The sequence below is a fragment of the Parasteatoda tepidariorum genome, chromosome 1 (genome assembly GCF_043381705.1).
Source record: "Parasteatoda tepidariorum isolate YZ-2023 chromosome 1, CAS_Ptep_4.0, whole genome shotgun sequence".
In the NCBI taxonomy this organism is placed as follows: domain Eukaryota; kingdom Metazoa; phylum Arthropoda; class Arachnida; order Araneae; family Theridiidae; genus Parasteatoda; species Parasteatoda tepidariorum.
The window spans coordinates 75,260,852-75,283,911 of NC_092204.1; the positions used below are offsets into that span (position 1 = coordinate 75,260,852).

Below are 23,060 nucleotides of genomic sequence, written 5' to 3' on the forward strand. Positions count from 1 at the left end.
AGACAGGTTAAATTCCACAGTAGTTAATTAGTTTGTAGACTAACTTACAGAGCCTCGCCTACATAGGTCACAAAATCATTAAATAACCTAAATCCGTAAAGCGTTTAAGAAAACACTAAACTAAGATATTTTAGATGAAGCAAAATGGGAGTATAGTTTACAATAAGAAAGAGCTTCTAGCTGCATTCAACGAAATTTTCAGACATGCAATTCTTAATTCTTACGTTGTGACTTATCTCACCTTAAAGTAAAGAAGGTTGCAGTTAAAAATCATTCTGCACTTTCTCTTAGAAGATGTAGGTTGATACTGAAAAACTTATATTACGAACGTATTAATGTATATCACTTACTTCAATGGATCCAATAACATGAGACAAACCATGTGCTATGGCAGGATTTATAGTGTACTTGGCTATATATCGCTTTACTCTGAAATTGTCATTATTTGTTGAATCTTCTGGTAGAGGACCCCGGACTTTTTTCATCTTATCTGCTGTCTGCCACGTACGAATTAGAACCTCGGCCATTCTTCCACTTGCCTAATTAAAATTTTCATTTATAGTTTACTTAACTGTTTATATGTTTATTTAACACAAAATAATGATGAAATTGAATCCTAGAAACCAACATTAATAACATAAGATTAATTAAAAACTTCCTTAGCTCTAAAAATATGCAGAAGAAAATAAAAATCGACGTGTGTCAAGTGTTTAAAACTAGGCGCTCATTCTCAAGACTTACCAGACTTGGATAAAAAGAAACAAGAGTGATTTGAATTATAAAACGAAAGTTTCTAGAAAAAAGATGAAAATAAAGGGGAAAATCAGATTTGATTCTCACCTTTCCCACCGTTGATTCTCTCCAATTGGCAACTCTATAATGGCAGCTTTACGTTTTATTTTTCAAATCAATTTGGTTTCTTCTCATTCACACCTAATTCAAGTCTTGAGACATGTCAGATCTATTTTCATCAACATATTTTTGAAGCCAATGAAGTTTTTTAATACAGTAGTGTCGTACCACCTTAGTTTCATGCGATTATTTTTTTAAAAATAATATTGTGTTATTCATTTTGCTTAAAATATGACATTAGTTTTCTCTTCATATTTATTTTAATTTAAATTTCTGAACTTCAACATTGAAAGGCAAAGATTTTTGTACGTGTAAATCCAACAAATATATTAATAAAATTACACTTTGTAAGTTATTTTGTTATTAAATAGTTATTTAATTATTTATGTGCCCAAATAATATGGTAGAATTGTATAAAGATTACGATAGTACTAAACAAAACAGATTAACAAGTTCAAATATCGTTTATAGCTAGAAAAAAGATAAATTTTCAAGCGTTTATTTGTTTATTTATAAATCTATTTAAAAATCCTTCTCTTTTTCTTTTGAACTCATCATTTCTTCACAAATACATTGTAATAAACCATGCTCAACAACAATCTAGATAGGCGTTCGGTGATGCAGTTGCAAACACCGTAAAAGGAGTTAACTTTAGGTTAAGGGAGATTAATTTCTGTCGCACGCCATTTTTCTTTTTTCTTTTTTGGAGTTCTATGGCATTTAGTGATAGTTGTGAGCAGTTGTGAAACAGATGTTCTTTCTTTAAATGCAAATTCGTGTTGATCTACAAAAATTGTCGTTTGATGGTATTTATTTTACTGTTTGAGCTTAATATCGAAAAATCTAATCTGGATTACATATATGTGTGGTATTATTGATTTTTTAAGATTCCCAGTATAATGAGCGTATATTTTCAAAGAGAAGTTTTTATATCATTTTTATTACACATATAATGATCACTTTGGCGATGATTTTGTGCTAGTTTTTAGTTATGCGTTGAATAATCATGACTGAGAAGGCAAATTGTTTTGGATTGTTTTTGTTCTGAAATCCCAATACCAGAAGTAAAGGTTAGTACAATAAAGCACTCTGAGTCAATTAATAAACCCCAGAATCCCATCAAGCAAACATCCAGAAAACATTATGCACAACTGTTACATAATAGGACAGTAACCATTGAGAGTGATGAAGTACCAATTCCTATTCTGAAATCAAATAAAAGCAATATATTGACACTTGGTCAGACTATCAAGTAATGTCTAGTATAAGAAAAATTAAATAAAAATAGATTCCGTGGACAAGAAATATTTTTTAATAATTTGTTTGATCTTGATTTAAATGTTTCAATACAACTGATAACGATATAATTTGTAATAATGAAATTAATAACAATTAGTAGATTTAATAAGTAATTGTTTACTTTATAATAACAAATTCAATACGTTTATGACAAGTTATTTTTTTCTTCCAACAGAAAAACTAATAAAAAGATCGAATATTGAAAAATCGATAATATTTTTAAAAATATATTCACAAATTGAATAGAATAAAATTTATTTCGTAAAATAATTGTAAACTCCATAGTCTATTATGTTCTAGAACAAAGTTTTATTCCATTTTAAGACAACAAAGTAGGTAGCTCTAAGTCACCTCACCCTATTTGGTGGTTTTGCCCCCCAAAAAATTAAATTCTCCCTTACCATATTGAAAGAATCAGCCTCACATTTAAAAGAAAATTGGACCTAAAATGTAAAATATGTTTTGTGAAGTATGGAAATGTCTACGTAGCAAAAGTCACCCCATTTTACTGTGTTCATAGGAATAAAATCTCTTAGGAACTCTTCGTAAAGTTGTACAATTTTAATTGGTAGATATAAAAAAACGTATGTCAGCAAAAATTTACCTGTGCATCAGATGACATTATGCTCATTGCTCCCATATCATGAAGAATATCTTCGGAAGCCATAGTTTCTCCTCTAATTCTAGACTCAGTTATCAGCAAATCCTCTTTGTTGTTCCTGCGAACGATATTCAAAAGGTCAAAGAATATTTCAAACAGTAAATATTATTCCCAATATTTTGAATGATATATGTTTATAAATCTGCATTGATTTGCTAATTATAATAAACGTGAACGAAATTTATGAAAAAATTATAATGATCTATTTACTTCATGGTGACGCATGGAAAAGGGGATACTCTCAACTTTAGAAAAAAAGACCACTAATTCACTAACACAGGACGGTATGACCTCAGGCTGGCTAAAATCAAGTTAAGTTCCTCCACATAAGTTAGGATGTTAATTAACGGGAAGTTAGTCAAATTAATGCCGTATCGCATATTGAATTTGTTAAATATAATTTTTTTTCTTGTCTACATCTTTTATTTCTCCTTGATTAATTATTTGCTTATGTATTTTATTTTAACTGTGATTACTTTTATTTTGTATACCATGTAACTTTGTTAATTATTTGTTTGCTTTTTTATGTTCTGCTTGACTTCATGCTTGTCTCTTTATTAAGCAAAAAATAAATCAAACATTTCAATGTGGAATAATATAGACTGTGCTTCTTAAGAGAAATCATGCTTGATATGTCAGGCTTACACGAAATAAAATGGAAAAAAACAACTGCTAACATGAACAAATACAGCGTTTCAACAACTAATCAGGGTCCATATCTATGATAATGTCACTTGCAGGTATCCAATTATGTGAACGTAATTCGATATATATTCGATTCAGGTCGTCATCGTAGGTAAATCTTGGCCTTATTTTGATTCAGAAGCCAATCAGGTTCGACACAAACACGCGACGCAGCTTACATGTATCCAATTAAATCTAATTTAAATCTCCTCGCTTATTCTCGAGTATTAAGTTCCCAGTTACCTTATTTATTAAACAAATAATATTCACGATAAAGCTAACTTTTGGCATTAACAATTCTACCTAATGGGTTTGCCAAATAATGCTGCATATCATTTAAATCGGGAGGCTTTTTAAAATTGAAATAAAGGAAGCACACCAAATATGCTTTAGAAAATAAGGCTTTTACTATACAATTGACAAATATATATCAATATTCACCACTTACATTTTTTTCAATGCAATGAGGATTTCACTTTTTATATAATGTCAAATTAAACGAAGATATAGTTAAAAGTAATTTGAGAATCTGAACTACAATTACTATCCGTATTACAATCATCCATTGTAAAAATAATGAAAATATAGCAACGCGATTCAATGGTTCTTAGTTCTGAAAAATACTAAACTGGAAATGGGAAAAAATAGCTTGTGAAAAAGTTTAATGTCATAAAAAAGAAAATGTTTCCTCAAAATGTTTACTTAAACACCACGCCAGCATATGCAAAGCTTAAAATTATAGTAAAAAATCATTATTCGTTTATTGTTCATGTTATTGGTATCATAATTACTACTCTTAAAAATTAAAAAAAAAGTAGTAAAATAAAGAGTTTAAATATTTCGATTCGTGAAATAATTATCGAATATTCATGAGTGAGGTATCACACAGGGATGGCATTTTCCGGAATTTTCAATTATAAAAATATTTATACATTTTCTTTAACGGATAAAATTAGAAATATTTGTAGACTGGGAGAAAACAAAATCAGAAATATGAAGAAGATTTGAAACAAAAATGTTCGAAACTTACCACAGAACAAGCCGTTTTTTTTATTTTCTTTAACAGCTATCAAAAATCTAAAAATCAATCTGTGAAGTATTTTCAATTGCAGCTGTTTCAGCTTCACTGGGTGCAACAGAGTCAAAATTAGTGACTTTAAATAGATTTTTAACAGTATCGAAAGTGACTAATTTAATATATTTATTTATTTATTTACTTATTTATTTACTTACTTAATTATTTATTTATTTACTTAATTTCTTATTTTTCTAATCTGATACGAATTTCTTAAGATATCTCTATTTTAAAGAATGCATGCCCCATTTTCATTTTGCGAACACAGCGATAGTGTACGAAAATACAAATATTTGTGTGCAAAATTGAAGTATTTTTTCTGTGAAACCAAATTTGCAATAAATATTAGGTTCCTTTTTAAGATTTTGAAATTGACTCCAACCGAACCCCAGGAAATGGTGTGGAAATGAAGAGACTTATCTCTTCATCTATCTTTTAAAAATATTTCATTCGGGCATTTTTAGATTTCTAATCTAACGCATATTTCGTGAGAAACTTATCTATTTCTATTCTTTTAGGCTCCCTATAAACTTCCTCGTAAGAAATGAAAGAATCACCAAAACGGTAACCTACTTATCCAAGTTATGGCAAACAAGAAGCATATCCAAAAATTCATCAATAGTGTTCTTTGTAAATGGTTTAGTCGGAGCAGTTGAGGATGGTATAACGTTGGGCTCACTACACACTCGCAGAATATCAGGTGCATGTCCACCCCCAGCCCCTTCGGAGTGGTAGGTATGGATTGTTCTACCTTTGAAAGCTTCGATTGTCTCCTCCACGCATGCAGATTCATTCAGTGTATCTGAATGTATGGTTATCTACAGAAAATATAATAGTTTATAAATTTAATTTTTAATGCTTCAAGAAATTACGTGATATTCTTTTTAAAATTGGAAAATATGAAACAGGTGTATGAACAGGTAAATATATAGCTGGAAAAGCAACATGATGTAAAAATTAAGCAAATTTAGAAGAAAAAAAAGTGCTGAAAGAAAAGTATGCAGGGTTTTCTGTAACCACCTCCTTCAATATACATTATTAAGGATTCTTCTCAAGAAAGAAGCAAAGAGTACAGATCTATACATTTTAAAGAGCGTAAATTAATGCTTAATTGAAAGTAAAAACAAAAATGCTATCGATATCTAACAAATTACAGCTAAGCTAAGCTGAACTAAAAGATTTATTCTACTGAGCCTTAGTCCCGTTGTTTTCCAAACTTTCAACTGCAGGTTTTCATGCAAAAAAAGTTTTTCTCACGATTTTAACGTGAAGGCAGTCAGAGAAATTACTGTACAATTTTACAGTGTGGCTCAAAGCTTAGAGAACTAAAAAAGCTGTCATATTTCTGGAAGAAACAATGGGGAAAAAAGAGGATTATTTAAAACACAAGTACAATTAGTCAATCAAGTTGTTTTCGGTGTTTCTTCACTGGAGATTCAAAAGATTTCGATGGTATTTTCATGGCTTAAGTACTTCCAAATCCCACTGTACAAATTTTTATGACTTTTCTTTGGCTTGGAAAATTATATGTGAAAAGTAGTGTTTAAGAAGCACCATACATAATTCTTTTCCTCTAAATTTCATTTTTAATGCTTTTTTTTTAAAAAAAAAATTCCAATCCTACGTGAAGGATACTTAATAGCAGAGATAAGATAAATTTTAAAAATACTCGATGGATTTCTATTCTTACTAAGGAAGCATAACTCTCAATTCAATTGGAATCAAAAAGAAAAAATTTCCCATGGAAATCATAATTTTTCTAAAAACATAATAAATTTTAAAACACCATCATTCTTAAATATAAAAGTATATATAGTTATGTATTTTATATCCTTTTTTCTGTCTGTTATGAAAATTGTAAAAAAAAAAAAATTCAGAGTTTTACATCATTTGAAAAATGAATTATACTGTGAGATAAATTAAATATTATTATTATTGTGTTTATTAAAATAGTTTCTAAATGCAAATGTCACACATCTTATGTGCTCAACTAAATGTTAAAATTGAGAAATACTATTTTCGGATTATTTACTTTGGGTAAAAAAATCTACATTATCAATCAAAATGCTTAATAGGGCTTGTCATTAAAATTCGAAAAAAATGAATTTAAAAAATGCGTCATGTTATGTAAACTCGAAAAATTAGTTACTTTTATGCTTATAATGAGATTTTTAAACCAGCCATAAAAATAGGCACTTGAAAATAATTCAAAAACAAAATAAAACTTAACAAGAGACTTTTTTGAAACAACTTATGCTTTTACGCATTCTAAGATAGAGATAAGAGAACTTAACAGCACCAATATTTCCACCAATTTTATTTTAGTATACTATTTGTAATTAACTTTAACTCAAATGACATACATTTGTTTGAAATTGGTAACAATATGTCAGTTTTGAAGGAATGTATGGAAAGTTACAATATTTAATTCCATTTTCTGTTTGGAGCCTTTGAAAAAGTTATTTTATAAATGAAAAGAAATAAAAGTCATTACTTTTCTTACTTTATTTATAACACCCAATTGGTAGCAGTTGACAAACTTACCAAAGAAAAACGGTGCAAAAATCCATATTAATTTATATCAAATAAGCTAATAGAATACTTTTTTACCTAAATTTTAAAAATATTTTAATGGACCCTTGCTTAAAATAAATGACTCGTCAAGGGGTTGAATAACATTTTAACCTTTACAGTCAACAATCTCAGGAAGTTTGTGTTTATACTTCTCAAAATGGGAAAATGACATCACCCAACCCCGTTTTTCAGTGCTCTACTTTTGAACTGCCATGGGGCAACTCTTTCTAGAGGAGAAAAGGCCTTCACACAATTCAATTAGGTAGTTCAACGTAACGAACATAAACTGCGCAGTAGGGTCCCGAAGACAGATATCACATCGGTTAGACCACTAGGGGATAGAATTCCTAGTTTATGGTAACCAGTGCGAAGTCCTTATCTCTTCTAGGAGTTGATGCATGGGGTCAGGGCTACATAATTTTGACCTCAGCGCATGAGCTGGTATTCCTATTTCTAAAACTGTCACACCAAAATTAGCGAGAGGACCTTCAGTTGTAAGCCTTAATGTGTATACACACCAGTTGTTTTTTTGATTTCCAGGATTATACTCACGACCCCTAAGCTCTCATCCTGTGATGGGAAAGTTGCCTTAATAGACTGCACCGGACAAAAATGTGTAGTTATTATAAAAATTAGAACGTGTCAAAAACGTATTGACTTATACAAAATATATTTTCGAGGTTCATCAAACAGATTTTTCCATTAATACTAACTACAAGCAATAACATTCGAGAATTACAAACAATGAACTTCGGGTTCGAATCCCTGGGATGAATGATTGATACGAACTCCGCATCCGGCTTGCACCAACCACAGTGCTGACATGAAATATAATCAGTGGTGGACGGATCATAGGTCAATAACATTCGAGAATTACAAACAATGAATAAGAGCCGTGATGGCTCAAGGGATAGTGCGTTCGCCTTCAGATGAGGTTAACCGGGTTCGAATCCCACCTATGGCTCGTCGATACGAATCCGCATCCGGCTTGCGCCGACCACAGTGCTGAAGTGAAATATCCTCAGTGGTAGACGAATCACGGGTTACAGTCCCTTTGCCGTCAGGCTAACCTTGGGAGGTTCTCGTGGTCTTCCTCCCCATGTAAAGCAAATGCGGATTACTTCCATCAAAAAGTCCTCCACGAAGACAAAATTTCTCCCAATATTTGATCCAGAAGTTCCCTTGTCTTCGGGATTGGGTTTAAAATTACAAGGCTACGGAGTTGAAGATTAGAAGTCATAAGCCCAAAAAAAATTGGGTCAGCTGTTCAACGACGTTTATTAAAAAAAACAATTATTAGGAGCCGCAATGGCTCAGGGGAGAGAGCGCTCGACTTCCAATAAGGTGAACTGAGTTCGAATCCCTGAGATGAATGTTGATACGAACTCAGCATCCAGCTTGCGCCGACGGCAGTGCTGACGTGAAATATAATCAGTGGTAGACGGATCATGGGTTACAGTCCTCTAGCCGTCAGGCTTACCGTGGGAGATTTTCGTGGTTTTCCCCTCCATGTAAAGCAAATGCGAGTTAGTTCCATCAAAAAAATGTCCTCTCCCAATACTTGAATCAGGAGCTCTCTTGTCCTCTGTATTGGGATCAAAACTACCAGTCTGCGGCGTTGTACATTAGTAGTCATAAACTCGAAATTGGGGAGACTTTTCAATGACGATTATAAAATAAAATAAAAACAATGGTTTAACACCTTTCTCTGACCGATCTAATTTAATGCTCTATTCACTTTCGATAATAACAAAACGCAAGAGACACATTCCACATCAATATTTCCAACTATGCAAAGTAATTTTGTAACTAGAAAAGGAAAACAATGCTGTCGTTCCGATTCATTGAGTTTCTGACAGTGTGTTACGGTTACACGGTAATCGTGTAGTTGGCATTCAAAAGGAACGTAGAGTGAAAAAAAAACGAAGAGTTTGAAACCCCCAAAACACTAGTACGATTTCGAAAGTAATCCTGTTAAATATTCATGCTTCACTAATGACTTCACTTCGCAATTAGCATTTCCTCCAATTTGTAGCTATCTAACATACAATGAAATAAGTCGACAGTTTCTTTGGAAACGTTAAATTAGAGTTCAACACTAATTAAGCTTAATTTAGCAATTTCTCTTTCAATACTTCTGAGAATCGCCTTCAAAGATAATTAAAATAGACATACAGATAGGTATTTGTGAATTGCTTATAGTTTTGGAATATTTATAATTAAGATGAACATTTAAGGAAGGTTTCATAAAATCTTAATTAAACTCCAATTATTGTGCGGGGGTGAAAACAAATCAGAAAAGAATTGTATGTTTTGCATTATATAAGTGACTTATTAACATAAATACCTCATTACGTTATATTTTATAGATGTTCCGCACGTTAATTAACCTTGAAATGTTTAAAAATTTTACAGAAGCATTTCTATTTACTTCTTAGAAGTATAAGTAAGATTACATTTTAAATTGGAGGAAGATTGCGTAATCTATTAATTAGAGATAAAGCAATCAGATTATAAAAATAAACCAAATCTAATATTATATACAATCACTGCAGAAACATTTTGTTTTGAGTAGAGGTTGCAATGACGTTTTAAATAGTTTCAAGAATTACGTTTTAAATGCCCTCTAGTTTGTTATGTTTGAGTTAAATGTTTGAGATGCGCTCTACAAGAGAGGAAATTCCTAGAAAATTAAAACTAAACAAGCTAGATTAGAAATGTTTCTAAGAGTTTTATTTCGCTTAAACTGATTCAGTAGACATTTAATGAATAGATTTATTATGTCTTCATTCTTATTGTTCATTTTCGGTGATTCCAACCTCGGACTCATTTCGTGGTTTCACTGTTATTGAGTAAACTTAATGAAAAATCCCACCTATTGTTTCTAGTTATGGAAAGTTTACATTTTAATTACTTAAACGTGGATGATTTTCAATTTTCCAGTATTTTGTTAGAGGTATGTATTACAATAAATGTTTTTGAAATATACTCAAAATTTTTGCTTCAGAAAAATTACTCTAAATTAAAAAATCACTTGAATTTAAAAATCATTACTTGAACATCAAAAGCATCTGCAACTTTTAAGGCACTGTCAATAGCTGATGGTGTGGAACCATAGTCTTCATGAACTTTAAATCTGGAACAATACAAAATTAAAAAGATACATTTCTAAAATAATGTATGTGTATTTTAACAAATGCAATAATTAAATTCAATGAGCTAATTTTCGTCTCTTTTAAAAAAGATTCAATTATTAAATATTTTAGACATGATTTATAATTTCTTTGTAAATAATGAAAAATTAATCCGTAAATTCCAAAATCGTAGGGTGTAGTTATGAAGCAATTTATATAGAATTTATTTTTGAGTAAGAATTTCTAAATTTGTTCTACCACCGCAAAGAATAGATTATAAGAAAATATTTAAATTTTTCTTATATATTTTATGAAACTTTATAAATAATATTGAAACATTTAAGTCGCTGAAAGGTCGCATTAATTCTGCAATAATTCTGATATTATGTTTCAATAAGTCAAATACAATGATTTAGATGATATTGTGCTGCCATCAACTCAGAGAGAAAGTATATTGTGGTTAGCTTGACAAAGGAAAACTGTCACTATTATAGTATATATATCATATTATAATAATATGATGTAATTATATCATATTATAGTACGTTTTGAAAATAAGATCTTCTTTTCTTTTGATGAGTTGCGTCTTTTTGAAGTTTTGAAAAAAAATAATTCTCGAAAACAAGTGCGAATAAAAATATTACCCTACTGCACCTGCTTCAATTTGTTCTACAAGCCCTTTTGATAAATTTTGAGTGTCAGTTGTGTTCCCTTTGCCTAAAATGAATAAAATACAATCGATAATCAGTTAAACGAATAACAACTTTTAAAGGAAGTATAAACTACACTGAAGAGTAAAAAAAAACTGGTATACCTGCCTAATATCGTATAGGGCCCCCGCGAGCTCGCAGAAGTGCCGCAGCACAACGTGGCATGGATTCGATCAATGTGTGAGGTAGTGCTGGAGATAATTGACACCATGAATCCTGCAGGGCTGTCCATAAACCAGTGGGAGTAAGAGGGGGTGGGGATATCTTCTGAACATCACGTTGCAAGGCATCCCAAATATGTTCAATAATGTTCATGTCTGGGGATTTTGGTGGATTTCCGATACTCACGGTATACTCGTGAAATGGTCGTACGTGAAAATCCAAATTTCATTGCTATCTCGGAGATGCTATGTCCCATCTCCCGTGCGCCGACTATAACACCACGTTCAAACTCACTTAAATCTGTATAACCTGGCATTGTAGCAGCAGTAACCGAACCGAAGAACTGTGCTAGACACTCGTTGTCTTATATACGCGTTGCCGATCGCAGCGCTGTACTTTGATTGGCTCCATACCATTTTATCTGCATACTCATGCCTGAACCAGTTGTTTTGGCTCTTCAGTGTATAAATATTTAGAGACTGAGAAAGATTTAAGGAAGAGGTATTTAACGAAACAATCCAAATTAAAGGTCTAAAAAAGCATCAAATAGAAATATAAAACTTTAAACATAGATTTTAAGAGTGATTTATCGAACTCCCTGCTAAGTAGTTCAATTATTTAACAAGAATTCAAAAAAATATATATTTACCTTTATACAGAAATATCTTTTTTACAAATAAAGAATCGTTAATTTTCCTAGCATTAAAATAACCCGCAAATAGATTTTAGATATTCAGAGTTATTAATAATAAGTAAATTTTTACGAACCTGTGAAACCAAAGTTCAATGGAAAATCATCTGTTGCTTCCATGATAAATCTAAAAAAAAAATGCTTAAATAAAATATGCAATATTTATCACTTAAAGTTAAAATCGAAGACGTTCTGTAGGTTTCGTAACTATATTCCAAATTGTACTTAATAATTCTCTGAAGCTTCAACTAAAAAATTTTTCGAATAACATTTGAAAAAGTCAAGGTAAATTAAATTGTTTTTTTTTTTCCTTTCTTTTTTTTTTTTATTNTTTTTTTTTTTTTTAAGACATTTTTAACAAAATTTTTAAGCATTAAAATATTTTTAAAATTCATAGATACCTAGAGTTTAGTTTTTTTTTTCTTACGCTGGATAAGTATGAAGAGAATTCAAAATTCATATACATCATATTTTTTTAAATTCAGATGTAAGTTTTATTTAATAAATTAGAATAGCATATATTCATTGCTACCACATACATTCATTTATCTAATAAAGTTTAATACAAAAGCATATTAGTGTATATAAGTTTAATAACTACTTTCAAATTGTTCTTACTTATGTTTTAAAGCTTCAACTGAAATTTTTATCGAAGAACATTTAAAAAATGGAGCTTAAATTTACTTAGAAAAATAATTTCTTTACAAAAAACTTTCCCTTTTAGGAAATTTTCAACTAAATTTTGCAGCTTTAAAATGCTTTCAAAGCTTATACATACTTAAAATTTATCTTTTTCCTTACACTATACATTTATTAGATAAACTCAAAATTCATTTATATCCATGATTTTTTTGAAATTCAAATGTAATTTTTATTTAATAAATTAGAATCATATACATTGCTAATCAAAATGAAACCTCTCATTAAACTTACAACTTATGTAGAAACAACCATTTTTATACATTTTTATGCATTCAATGATATTAAATAAAGATACTATTATCTTAGAAAAATTTAAAATAATTAATCGAAACTAAGTCAAACTCACCTATTTAATAATAACAATAATTTTACTTATGATTGCTTTATTAATTTTTTGTCAAGTTTTTGTTTAATATGAACCATCAAATTTGCTTAAATAAATCAGAAGGACATGTATAAATGCTTAGCATGATTTTAAAACTAAACTTTTGAGATACTTTTATATGGTTGGAAGCATCATTTAATTAAACTGATACAGGATCACACACATTAAAAATAACATTGAATACTCATGATTGTTTTATTAAAATAGAGCATTGTCATGTTTTCATTTCATTCTGAAACGTTCACGTTTATCTTCAATCGATAAATTCTATGTTTAATACAATGGACACACATAGCGATCAGCTGAAACAAGTTGAATCTCCAATTAATGCCAAACTGGATACAATGCAAACGCTCCGTAATGGAATTAAATCTTTAATCAATTGATTGAAATTGGTGGCTAAACATCGAATGTCTCTGGTTGGTTACATTTCAAATTTAGAAACTCCCTATTGGTCAAAGGCTTAACCAAAGGGTACTTTGAGCTTGAATTATCTAAATAGTTCAGCCAGAAAGCAGTTTACAAAATTTGATTATATTCAGGGGAATATAAGAGAATAGGTCATTGTAGTAAATTTACTATTTTAAGCCTCTTTTATAGTATACCGTAAATAAAACTATTTGTATAATTATTTCAAATAACTGCCAAATAAAGCAGTTTTGAAAACAGCAACTTCAGAAAATTTTCCTTTTTCTTTAGTTTAAGTTATAAACACGAATAAAAATATGTAGGAATTAAAACTTAAATTATTTTTAGAAAAGTATTTTAGAAAAAAAAACTGTAACAGACTGAAACTTGATGATTTGCTCCAAGTGGAAATAATTTTAAAGTATCTTAGTTAACCATAAGATAAATAAAGAAACTCGGAAAAACATCATACGTAACATTGAATTCAATTTTTTCTTCCCACAAGACTTAATTTTATTAATTTTGTTAATTAGTTAAGATTTTTTTCACTTTGAAATTTTTCATTTTAGAGTGCGTTGCCATGTTTTGTTGAATGACTTTATGTTTACAATTACGTGGAATGTTATTACCTTTTCAACAGGTTACACCGTCAAGAGGTCAAGCATCAGAAACGCTTAACCCCGTCCCGCCCCCTGTCGGGGGCATCCGGGGAGCAATTTTATTGATCAACTAAAAATACAAAAACAATTCCCAGTTTGAAAAACAAAGGGAAGATGAGTATTTACAATGAGGAATAAAAAGGGTGACTTGAATTCCAAATATAGATAGCAAAACAGATGAAAAGATGACTCCATCAACACAGTAACGAAGAATGTAAAAATGCAAGATATGTAAAAAGCAGATATTTGAACAGATGAAAAGTTAACTCGGTGTACAAAGTTATTAATTTTAACAGATGGAAAGCTGATCCAATACATGTATCAAACAAGTTTAAATGTGAAAGTAAGTACAGGTGAAATGTTAATTCCATACACAAAGTGTCCTATATTTAAATTATAAAACTCAGGGTAGGTGGAAAGGGAANAAACGTTGCTGCGCATGGACCTCCGCAACAGACGCCTGGTTAATGCACCCATGCTGACTGCTGTTCATCGGTGACGAAGGCTGGAATTTGCACGCCAGTACCGCAAATGGACGTCCACAGAGTGATAACAGGTGGCTTTTTCCGATTAATCGCATTTTAACTCCATGGGACAGATGGATGTTGGCGTATACGGCGTGAAACGTCTGAAAGCAAGCACCCTGCACCAATTGCCGGAAGGCTGCAGGCTGGAAGAGGGAGCGTTATGGTTTGGGGAATGTTTTCCTGGCATTCATTGGGTGCACTCATCATTGTGGAAGGCACTATGGATCAGTACAAGTACGTATCTGTCCTTGCGGACCACGTCCACCCCTACATGCAAATGATTTTTCGTCAAAATGATGGCATCTACCACCAGGACAATGTGAGGTGTCATACAGCTCGCAGTGCATGTGCGTGGTTCGAAGAACACCTGGATGAATTTACCGTACTCCCCTGGCCAGCAAACTCACCGGATTTAAACCCAATCGAGAATCTGTGGGACCACCTCGTTCGGGTTGTTCGCTCNCTTGGATCGGGTTGATGATAGTCATAAGCTGAGAATTGGGTCAGCTGTTCAGCGTCGGTTATAAAATTATAAAATAAAATGAGTGAACTGAGATTGGAGAGCTCGCTGCAATATTGAATGACCAAGCTACAGCTGATAAATTAGCTTACCATTTCCAGCTCGTATATATTGGTTGTCGTAAACTATATTGCTACAAGTTACATTGGTAGTCAAGAACTCAAAATTGAGTCTGCTGTTCACAGGCGATTGTAAAATATAAAATGAAGTAATAAGCACGGTCTGCTATCATAAAACTTAAATAAATTTTTAAAATAAATCTGTAAATTGAAAATTATTATTAGCTTGAGCATTAAATTTAAGTTGATTAATACAACACTTTATTTATTTACTACCTTAGAAATACTGCAACAATAAATACTGAATTTAATTAAAAATCACTAATATCTACTAGAAATTTGAAACTCTGATTCAGTATTTCATTAAAAAGTATCGGCTGCACATAAAACCATCGTTAAAACCTAATCAATCAGTCTGAAAATAAATTACAAGAAAGGTAATGAAATCAAAAATAAATAAATAAATAAAACTCAATTCATTTCATTTTCTAACAATCAAACTGATTTTAATGTTGTTAATTTTACTTTAAATATACCTTAATAACCATTTTTCTGTTTTTAATGATATTTGTTTTCCTCTATGAAAGATTATTATTCAATCTTAACTATATATTCCAACATTATTTTTTTCTAGGATCGCTAAAATATATTATAAAGTCGGTTTCAGAGAAATATTATGTCATAAAATAAGTAGAAACTGAACTAAAAAAAAAGCATTTTTCGAATATTTAATGAGCTAAATAAGATTATAAGGGAATATTTTTTAAGAATAAAAAAAAATTCCCCAACATATTATTTATTAATTTGGTCATTGAGTCACACAATTACTTTTAGGCTTACACAGTTTTAAAGAATAATTAAGAAGGAATAATATTGTTATGCAAAATATTGTAATAATAAGTAAATATTTCAACAGAAACTATTTTTTCGATGGTCTGTAAAGAAAGATAGAAGAAAGAAGCTAATTACTGCAGGCAATATTTGTTATTATGTTTTTTATTTTGCCAAAACTCTGGAGAATTCTTGAAATGATACTTCATCAATATTTGTTTCGACCTTTTCACAATTATAATTTGTAAAAGTTTTTTGCAACATCATTTAACGAGAAAATAAGCATTCGCATATTTTCTCTAAATTAATTTCAGATTAGTTTCATCTCTGTCACGCGATTTTAAAAAAATATGTAGGAACTGTTCGACTTATTTTTTTCACTTCTTCCTTGATTTCTCTTTTAATTTCTTTTTTGATTTATTTTTGGTTCATTCTTATTTAGACGTATAAATGAGATAAATGTAATTAACTATAGCCATTAATTGAAATTAAACACAAGCGCATTTTAATCAAATACTAAAACTTGCGCTTGATTGAAGAAATTCAGCTAAGCTTATATCTATTGCTAATGTAAAATTAATTTCTTTCACTTTAAATTAAGACAATAAAAAAACTATTTTTCTTAAAATAACAAAATTATCACGTAATATAATTTGATACCTTGATATTTCCATTTCAACATTTATGATTGAATTTTCATCAATTTATGATCAATTTATCAATAGATCAATTTATGATCTAAACTAATGCTTGCATTCAACCAAATTAGAACAAAACAGATTCCAGATTATTTAATGACAATAATATGGAGGTTAAACAAGCCTATTTACGCTTGATACTTTTTGTTCTTCATTTTTGTTTCAAAGATACTTTTCAATAATAAAAACACAATTTTTTTAAAATCAGGATGCCTCTCCCCCTGCACTCTCCGCTCACTGAACATCGAAATTTCTTCGTATTAATCATTATTTTATTTTCTCCCTTAAACGTTAATATTTTCACAAAAAAAATATATATATATATTTTGTTTGAATAATATACAATTACTGTAGCTTTATGTAAGACCATTTTCCTATTAATCAAAACGGAATAGACAATTACTTTTTGATCAAAATTGAACAAAACAAAATTTAACACGACAATTACTTTTTGATCAAAATTAAACATTACAAAATTTAACGTGACAATGACTTTTTAATAATCGAATGAACTTGAAAAAAAAATTTTAACCTAAGGAATACAAAATGTGTGACTGAATAAAAATAAATTAATGAGTTGTTTATTAATGAGTAATTTTACTCATGAGCAGATCTTATAAAAATTCAAATAGGGAACGGCTTTTATCACTCTTTATTAAGCTTTTTTAATTTATTTTTAAAATTTCACTAACTATAATTTGTGCCTGGAAACTCATGATTTCTCTCTCCCTCTCTTTCTCTCTTTATACTTTTGATTGACGTCTACTCGAGCTTATAAAATAAAGATGTAAAAATTTCGTGAGAAACAAATAAATTTCTATGACACTGGATAAGTAGATAATATTTGAAACTAAAAAGCTGAAAAATAATCATGAAAAAGCACTTAAATTTGCAATAACTATTAGAATTTTGAAATGAATTCGTGTTAAGTTCTCAAATGAAAGCGGCTTTTTCATCACGCTTTTTAGCATGTTTTAACTCCATAAATGCATTTCAGCGGGGAACAGATTGGCCAATCCCCCCAAGTTTAACAGTTAATAATTCTCGAACTAACTGTCGAATCTTAATTATTTTATTCCGTAGTACTGACAGTACTCTTTTCCACATAACACATTCATGCATAGTTCATAATACATTCCTGTACTTTTTACATTGTAATTTCAAGTTTTTAAATCTTATAGATTTTGTACAGCAAAGCGAAATGCAGCGTGAAGCAAAAATAAGCACTTAAAATTGCAATAATTTTCGAAAAAAATAACTGTGTGTTAAGTTAATAATATGCACAACCCTTTCAGCATACCAAAATTAAATTCTGCATTTTAATTCTGGTGGTCTGTTCAGCGTTAATAATTTCCTGTAGAGCCTCTATAGTTGACCTTTATATTTCTTAAATATAGAAAGACATAAATATAGTTTGATATGGGAATAAACTGAAGTTATTTCCCAAAACAATCCTTTATTATGCTAAATTGGCTTTAATTCCACTTTTATTCAAGTCTTCTATCTTAAAAACAATTCCTACGCCATAATAAACATTTTCTAAAGTTGCTGAAGCAATAAGAAAAAAAGGAAAGGAAAGAAAAAAACAATTAAATTACACAACTCGGAAGATTAACAATTAGTTTATTTCAAAAAGTGTGTGCATCTCTGTAGTTTCCTTCCTTTGGAAACGAAAAAAAAAACTATTTTCGATTTTAAACTAAGCTCTATTTAATTATTTCATGATTTTTTAACGAATTGCAAAACGATTATAAAAATGAAAACTCAAAAATGCTTTGTGTTCGACACGAGTATTGCAGCATTTAAATAGGATTATACAATTAAGCTTTTGATCTAATTAATGATTTTTTTTTACTTTTTACTTAAAGGAAGAACAATTTCTTATATCCCTTTTGTCTAGAAGAGTAAAATAAATAAACAATCTCTGATATAATTTTATTTGAGAATAATACACTGAGAAATTTTTCCTAATTCCTAAAAAGGCAGCAATATTTTTGAAAACTACAATTTTAGGTTATCAATGTTGTTTTTGGAATAATAATTAAGCCACATGTCTGCAAAAATTCCCTTTCTACTTTACAATAGTTTCATACCTATTTTTTCTTCTAAAGCAACAAAATGTTATGTCACCTTTTTCAGTGATATACTTACAATAAGATAAAAAGTTATCTTTTAATTTATGATTTTTGGTTACAGTTTTAAGCTGCAAGAGTTTCACAGAATATTTCAATGCATTGCAAACTTTTTATAGATGTGTAGTTTATAACTGCATAAAAAAACCATACTATAGATTATAAGGGTTATCAAATGAAAAGTGGATCGGTCTCATAGAGTTAGCAATAGAAGCGCGATCATTCAGGTTTATAACAGAACATATGAAAAGTGCGTCTCAAACTGCACATAATTAATTAACCAGTTCTCGTGTGAACATTTAAAGCGAATGTAAATTCGTGCTAAATGTGGATGCATCTAACCGAAAAACAATCCGAAAAGCAAGCTATAGTACACTTTTTATTGCCAGAATGTGAGCCTATTTTCAATATGCATTAGCAATTATTGACGAGATGCAGAAGTTCTGTTTTGGACTGATTGTCGTAAGCAAATGGTACAGAAGTTTTCATGAAGGGATGCCATTAACTATGGATCTTCCGAAACTAGAATAAGAAGACATCTCCAACAGATCCATTGCTGCTATTGATAAAACGATTCGAAGCAATAGAAGAGTTGCTATTTTTTCTCTATTGGGATGAAAGAAATGGTCAAATCACCATTTCTTTCTCTTTCTAATCTACCTTTCTTCTCTTTCTAATTTCTAATATTTCTAATCTGCCTCTAATAAGAAATGGTGCAATCACCTTTTGTTTTGTTCTGGGTGCATCCATATTTATCACAACTTTACATTCTCTTCAAAGGCTCTCATGAGGAATAGTTACCAGTTATAGAAAATCTGCGGTGTATTTCCCCTGCATTTTTTTCTGAACTTGATTGGTAGCGTTACTATAGATGATGTATTTCTGAAGTGAATTTAACTCATGTCAAATTTTTATTTGCTTTGTGTTTTAATGCCTGCATTGTATTAAAAGAGTTTTAATTGGAATTAATAATACAATAATATACAAAGTAGAGTAATTGATCATTCTAAAACATATGAAATAAAATTTTATTTTGCTTACCTTAATGCCGATATCTGCTTTCAGTATTCCTAATTTAGCATCGATGATAACGCAATTTGTTATCACAGTATCCAAAACATCACGAGCTCCAAGCAACGCAGCCTGTCCCATTCCATCTCTTATAACCTGGTTGGTTTAGAAATGTTCATTTAATAAAACAATTTGTACATAAGTTTCGTTGAAAACAATAAAAGAGAATTAAGTCTCTGACTTCACAATTGTTTTCTTAGTTATTTTTAAGCATGAATTATGGAGAGAGAAAAAATTATAAAAGAAAACTTTTCTTGCAAAGATTACATACTTTTCCTCCTCCAAATGTGCATTCATCGCCATATACTGTAAAGTCTCGTTCTATTTCAATTATTAAATTCATGTCCCCAAGACGAACCTTAAAAAGAATGCATAGAAATATTAAGTATGTAATAAAATATGTTGTAACAATGTTGTAGCAATGTTATATCAATGTTGTAACAGCGCATACTTACGCATATTTTATAATTGTTAACCGATTTGGATTAAGTAATTTGAAAACCCATACCATATGGAAATTGCCATACTGTATGGTAATGACATGATAATAAAAACCAAATCTGTGGTATTTAAACAATTCATTTAGCAATTTTTCCGTTTATACAGTAATGGTTTAACGGAAGTTTTGGCTCTTAAAGTTATAGTTCTTATTACCACACATTTAGAAAGGAATACAAAATTGAAAAGTAAATTTAACCAAAGAAATGATTTTTATACTATGATCTAAAGTATCATGATAAAATAACCAAATTTTAACACTTTAACCAAACTTTATCACATATTATTCGTTTGTTAATTTTTCCAAAATCATAACTTAGTACTTCGATAAAAAATATGCGAGAATTTTGGCGTTCCTACAGAGACAGAAACACAGTTATTTATACCATATTCTGATAGTTTTGTTCATACTTTACTCAGTGTATTTAATAAAATAGCTTCAAACACATGACAATAAAATGATTAACAGCTTTCATTTTGCCATATCTTATTTTCGATAGTATTTTTTTCTCAGTGATGGATGATCTTTCATTAATTTTCGGTTGACCTTTTTTCCTGCTTGTGTGCGAAAGATTGGTAGAATAGAATAACACATCCTTAATTCACATTTTGTTTAAAAAGTTAAATTTCACTCCCTTCTACTCATGCCTCAAAGGAAAATATTAAATTCTATTTCTCAAAAATTCATCCAAAATTGCGCCAAATCGAGATTAAAAAAATACATCAACAAAGTGCAAACAGGCTGTCTAAACTGAGAAGAGCATTACCAAATGTGTTCTATAAATATTATAGTTATAACATGCATACTAATGAAAAATTAAACATTTCGTTATTTCTTAAAAAACGAAACTGTGACAAATGAACTTTTAATTTTTTTTCACTCGTTAAGGGATTTTTATAGGTATTTATTTATAAATTCTTACTTTATCTCCAACAGTTGGTCCATACATATTCATATAGTTATATCGTGAGAGAAGATAAGAGTCAACTGGTAAAAATGTATCCTAAAAATAAAATTTTTATTAGAATATTACTTTAGTTATAAAATTAATTTCTTCTTAAACGGCTTCTTCAATCTCTTAACAAATTCAACACGTGATACTTATCTCAAAATAATATATGACAACGTGATAACTGACATTAAAAGTAAACATAATAGCTGTTATTTACAGCTTCGTAATCTGTTAGCAACTAATTGAAAATGATTAACGATTTCTTGAAATATATATTTTGGTATGCTATTTCTATAACGTTGACCTTTACAGCATCTGAGATGGTGAGCGGTCAAAAGTTTTTGAAAAATAAATAAATATTTTTCTTGAACTTGCTTTTTAATGTAGTAAAGCAAGAAAATATTTATCTAGATTTAGATTATTTCCTGTTCTTATTTATTTTATCAATACTACTATCAAATAGTATATTAATCATTTTTTTAATTAGGTTATCAATCATATTATTTTGTGTTTATTAATTTTATTATTATTTAATTTTTTTAAATTCAATTATTCTAGATATGCACTTGTTATTCTAAATAACGTGAATCCTATGCACTTTCTTTGATACGTGGTACGTTTGATTTCCTAGATACGTGGTTCTGTGCTTTAGATTACGCCGATATTAACGCTTATCCAATGGGTGCTCAAGTTCAGAAGCTTTTTTTTATATTACTCATGGTCTGTTAAACAACATTAATTTTAATTTATGTGTTTAGGTCCTGAAGTTTTGTCGCTACAGTAAATATTTTGTAAACACCAATTTGCATAGAATATAACATATACCATATTTTAAGAGCCTCCCGAAGCAAATAAAATGTTAACTTAATTTGTAATTTTTCATTACTGAGAAAAATTTTATTAATAAGAATTTCAAAGCTTAGTCGCGATTTTTATGATTAAACTTTCATATATTTGTGGTAATTCTAGTTAAGTTTTAAAACAAAATTACGAACACATTATTATTGTATTTAAAGTATCCACTTAGTAAATACTGTTATCAATATTTGCAAAAGGTTTCCTGAAATTCTCCGATAATCATTTGCACGATATTCTCGAACACCGATAGTTTTTTTTTCCTTTTTTTAAGTTTATGATCATCGCCTGTTATATTCTTAACTGCTATTCCATACTCTAACGTTTTCCTAATCCTGTTTAATAAGAAGGGAATTTTCAGATCGATTGTAAAGCAATGCGGAAAACCAGATACCGAAATTTGAAATCAGATCCTAAGATGCGAAGATAAGAAAAATTCTTATTACGCCATGTTTAAAAAGAAATTTTATCAATTAAGTACAAATAATTACACTGTTTTTTTCCCTTAAAATGCACTAAATTATGCACTAAAATTCCTTTAATATGCACTAAACATAATATGCAGCCGCATAGTTACCTGCTTTTTATTTCCAAAACCTAGATTTTTGATTTTCTTCATAATGTTGGGTAAGTTGGAACTCAACATCGGTCCATCGCAAAGGTTGTTCCCACCGTAAATTTTCCTGGAAAAATATTTTATGACACAAGCTATTTTTTTTAATAAAGCATCGTTGAGACATTAAATCTCAACTTACTTTGCTCCTCCTATTTCTACAAGTGTAACAATTTTGCTTTCACCTGGTTCAAATCTTACAGCACTACCAGAAGGAATATCCTATTAAAAGTAGATTCAAAAAGTATAGAAGCATAAATAATTGTATATAATATATATATATATATATATATACAGTCAAACCTCG

At 29.8% G+C, this 23,060-nt stretch overlaps 1 protein-coding gene across 1 annotated transcript in view; it reads right to left on the bottom strand.

Moving 5' to 3' along the window:
- LOC107449170 (uncharacterized) overlaps nucleotides 1-23,060 on the bottom strand; it is a 38,842-nt gene that overhangs the window by 3,937 nt on the left and 11,845 nt on the right. Inside the window, exons 8-18 of the mRNA XM_071185725.1 lie at nucleotides 22,896-22,975; nucleotides 22,718-22,823; nucleotides 21,256-21,336; nucleotides 20,106-20,192; nucleotides 19,698-19,930; nucleotides 11,920-11,993; nucleotides 10,924-10,996; nucleotides 10,200-10,281; nucleotides 5,145-5,389; nucleotides 2,756-2,870; nucleotides 351-539 (exon numbers count right to left, since the gene is read on the bottom strand). Of these exons, the coding sequence (XP_071041826.1) occupies nucleotides 351-539; nucleotides 2,756-2,870; nucleotides 5,145-5,389; nucleotides 10,200-10,281; nucleotides 10,924-10,996; nucleotides 11,920-11,993; nucleotides 19,698-19,930; nucleotides 20,106-20,192; nucleotides 21,256-21,336; nucleotides 22,718-22,823; nucleotides 22,896-22,975 (1,365 nt within the window). The remainder of the gene's footprint in view (nucleotides 1-350; nucleotides 540-2,755; nucleotides 2,871-5,144; nucleotides 5,390-10,199; nucleotides 10,282-10,923; nucleotides 10,997-11,919; nucleotides 11,994-19,697; nucleotides 19,931-20,105; nucleotides 20,193-21,255; nucleotides 21,337-22,717; nucleotides 22,824-22,895; nucleotides 22,976-23,060) is intronic.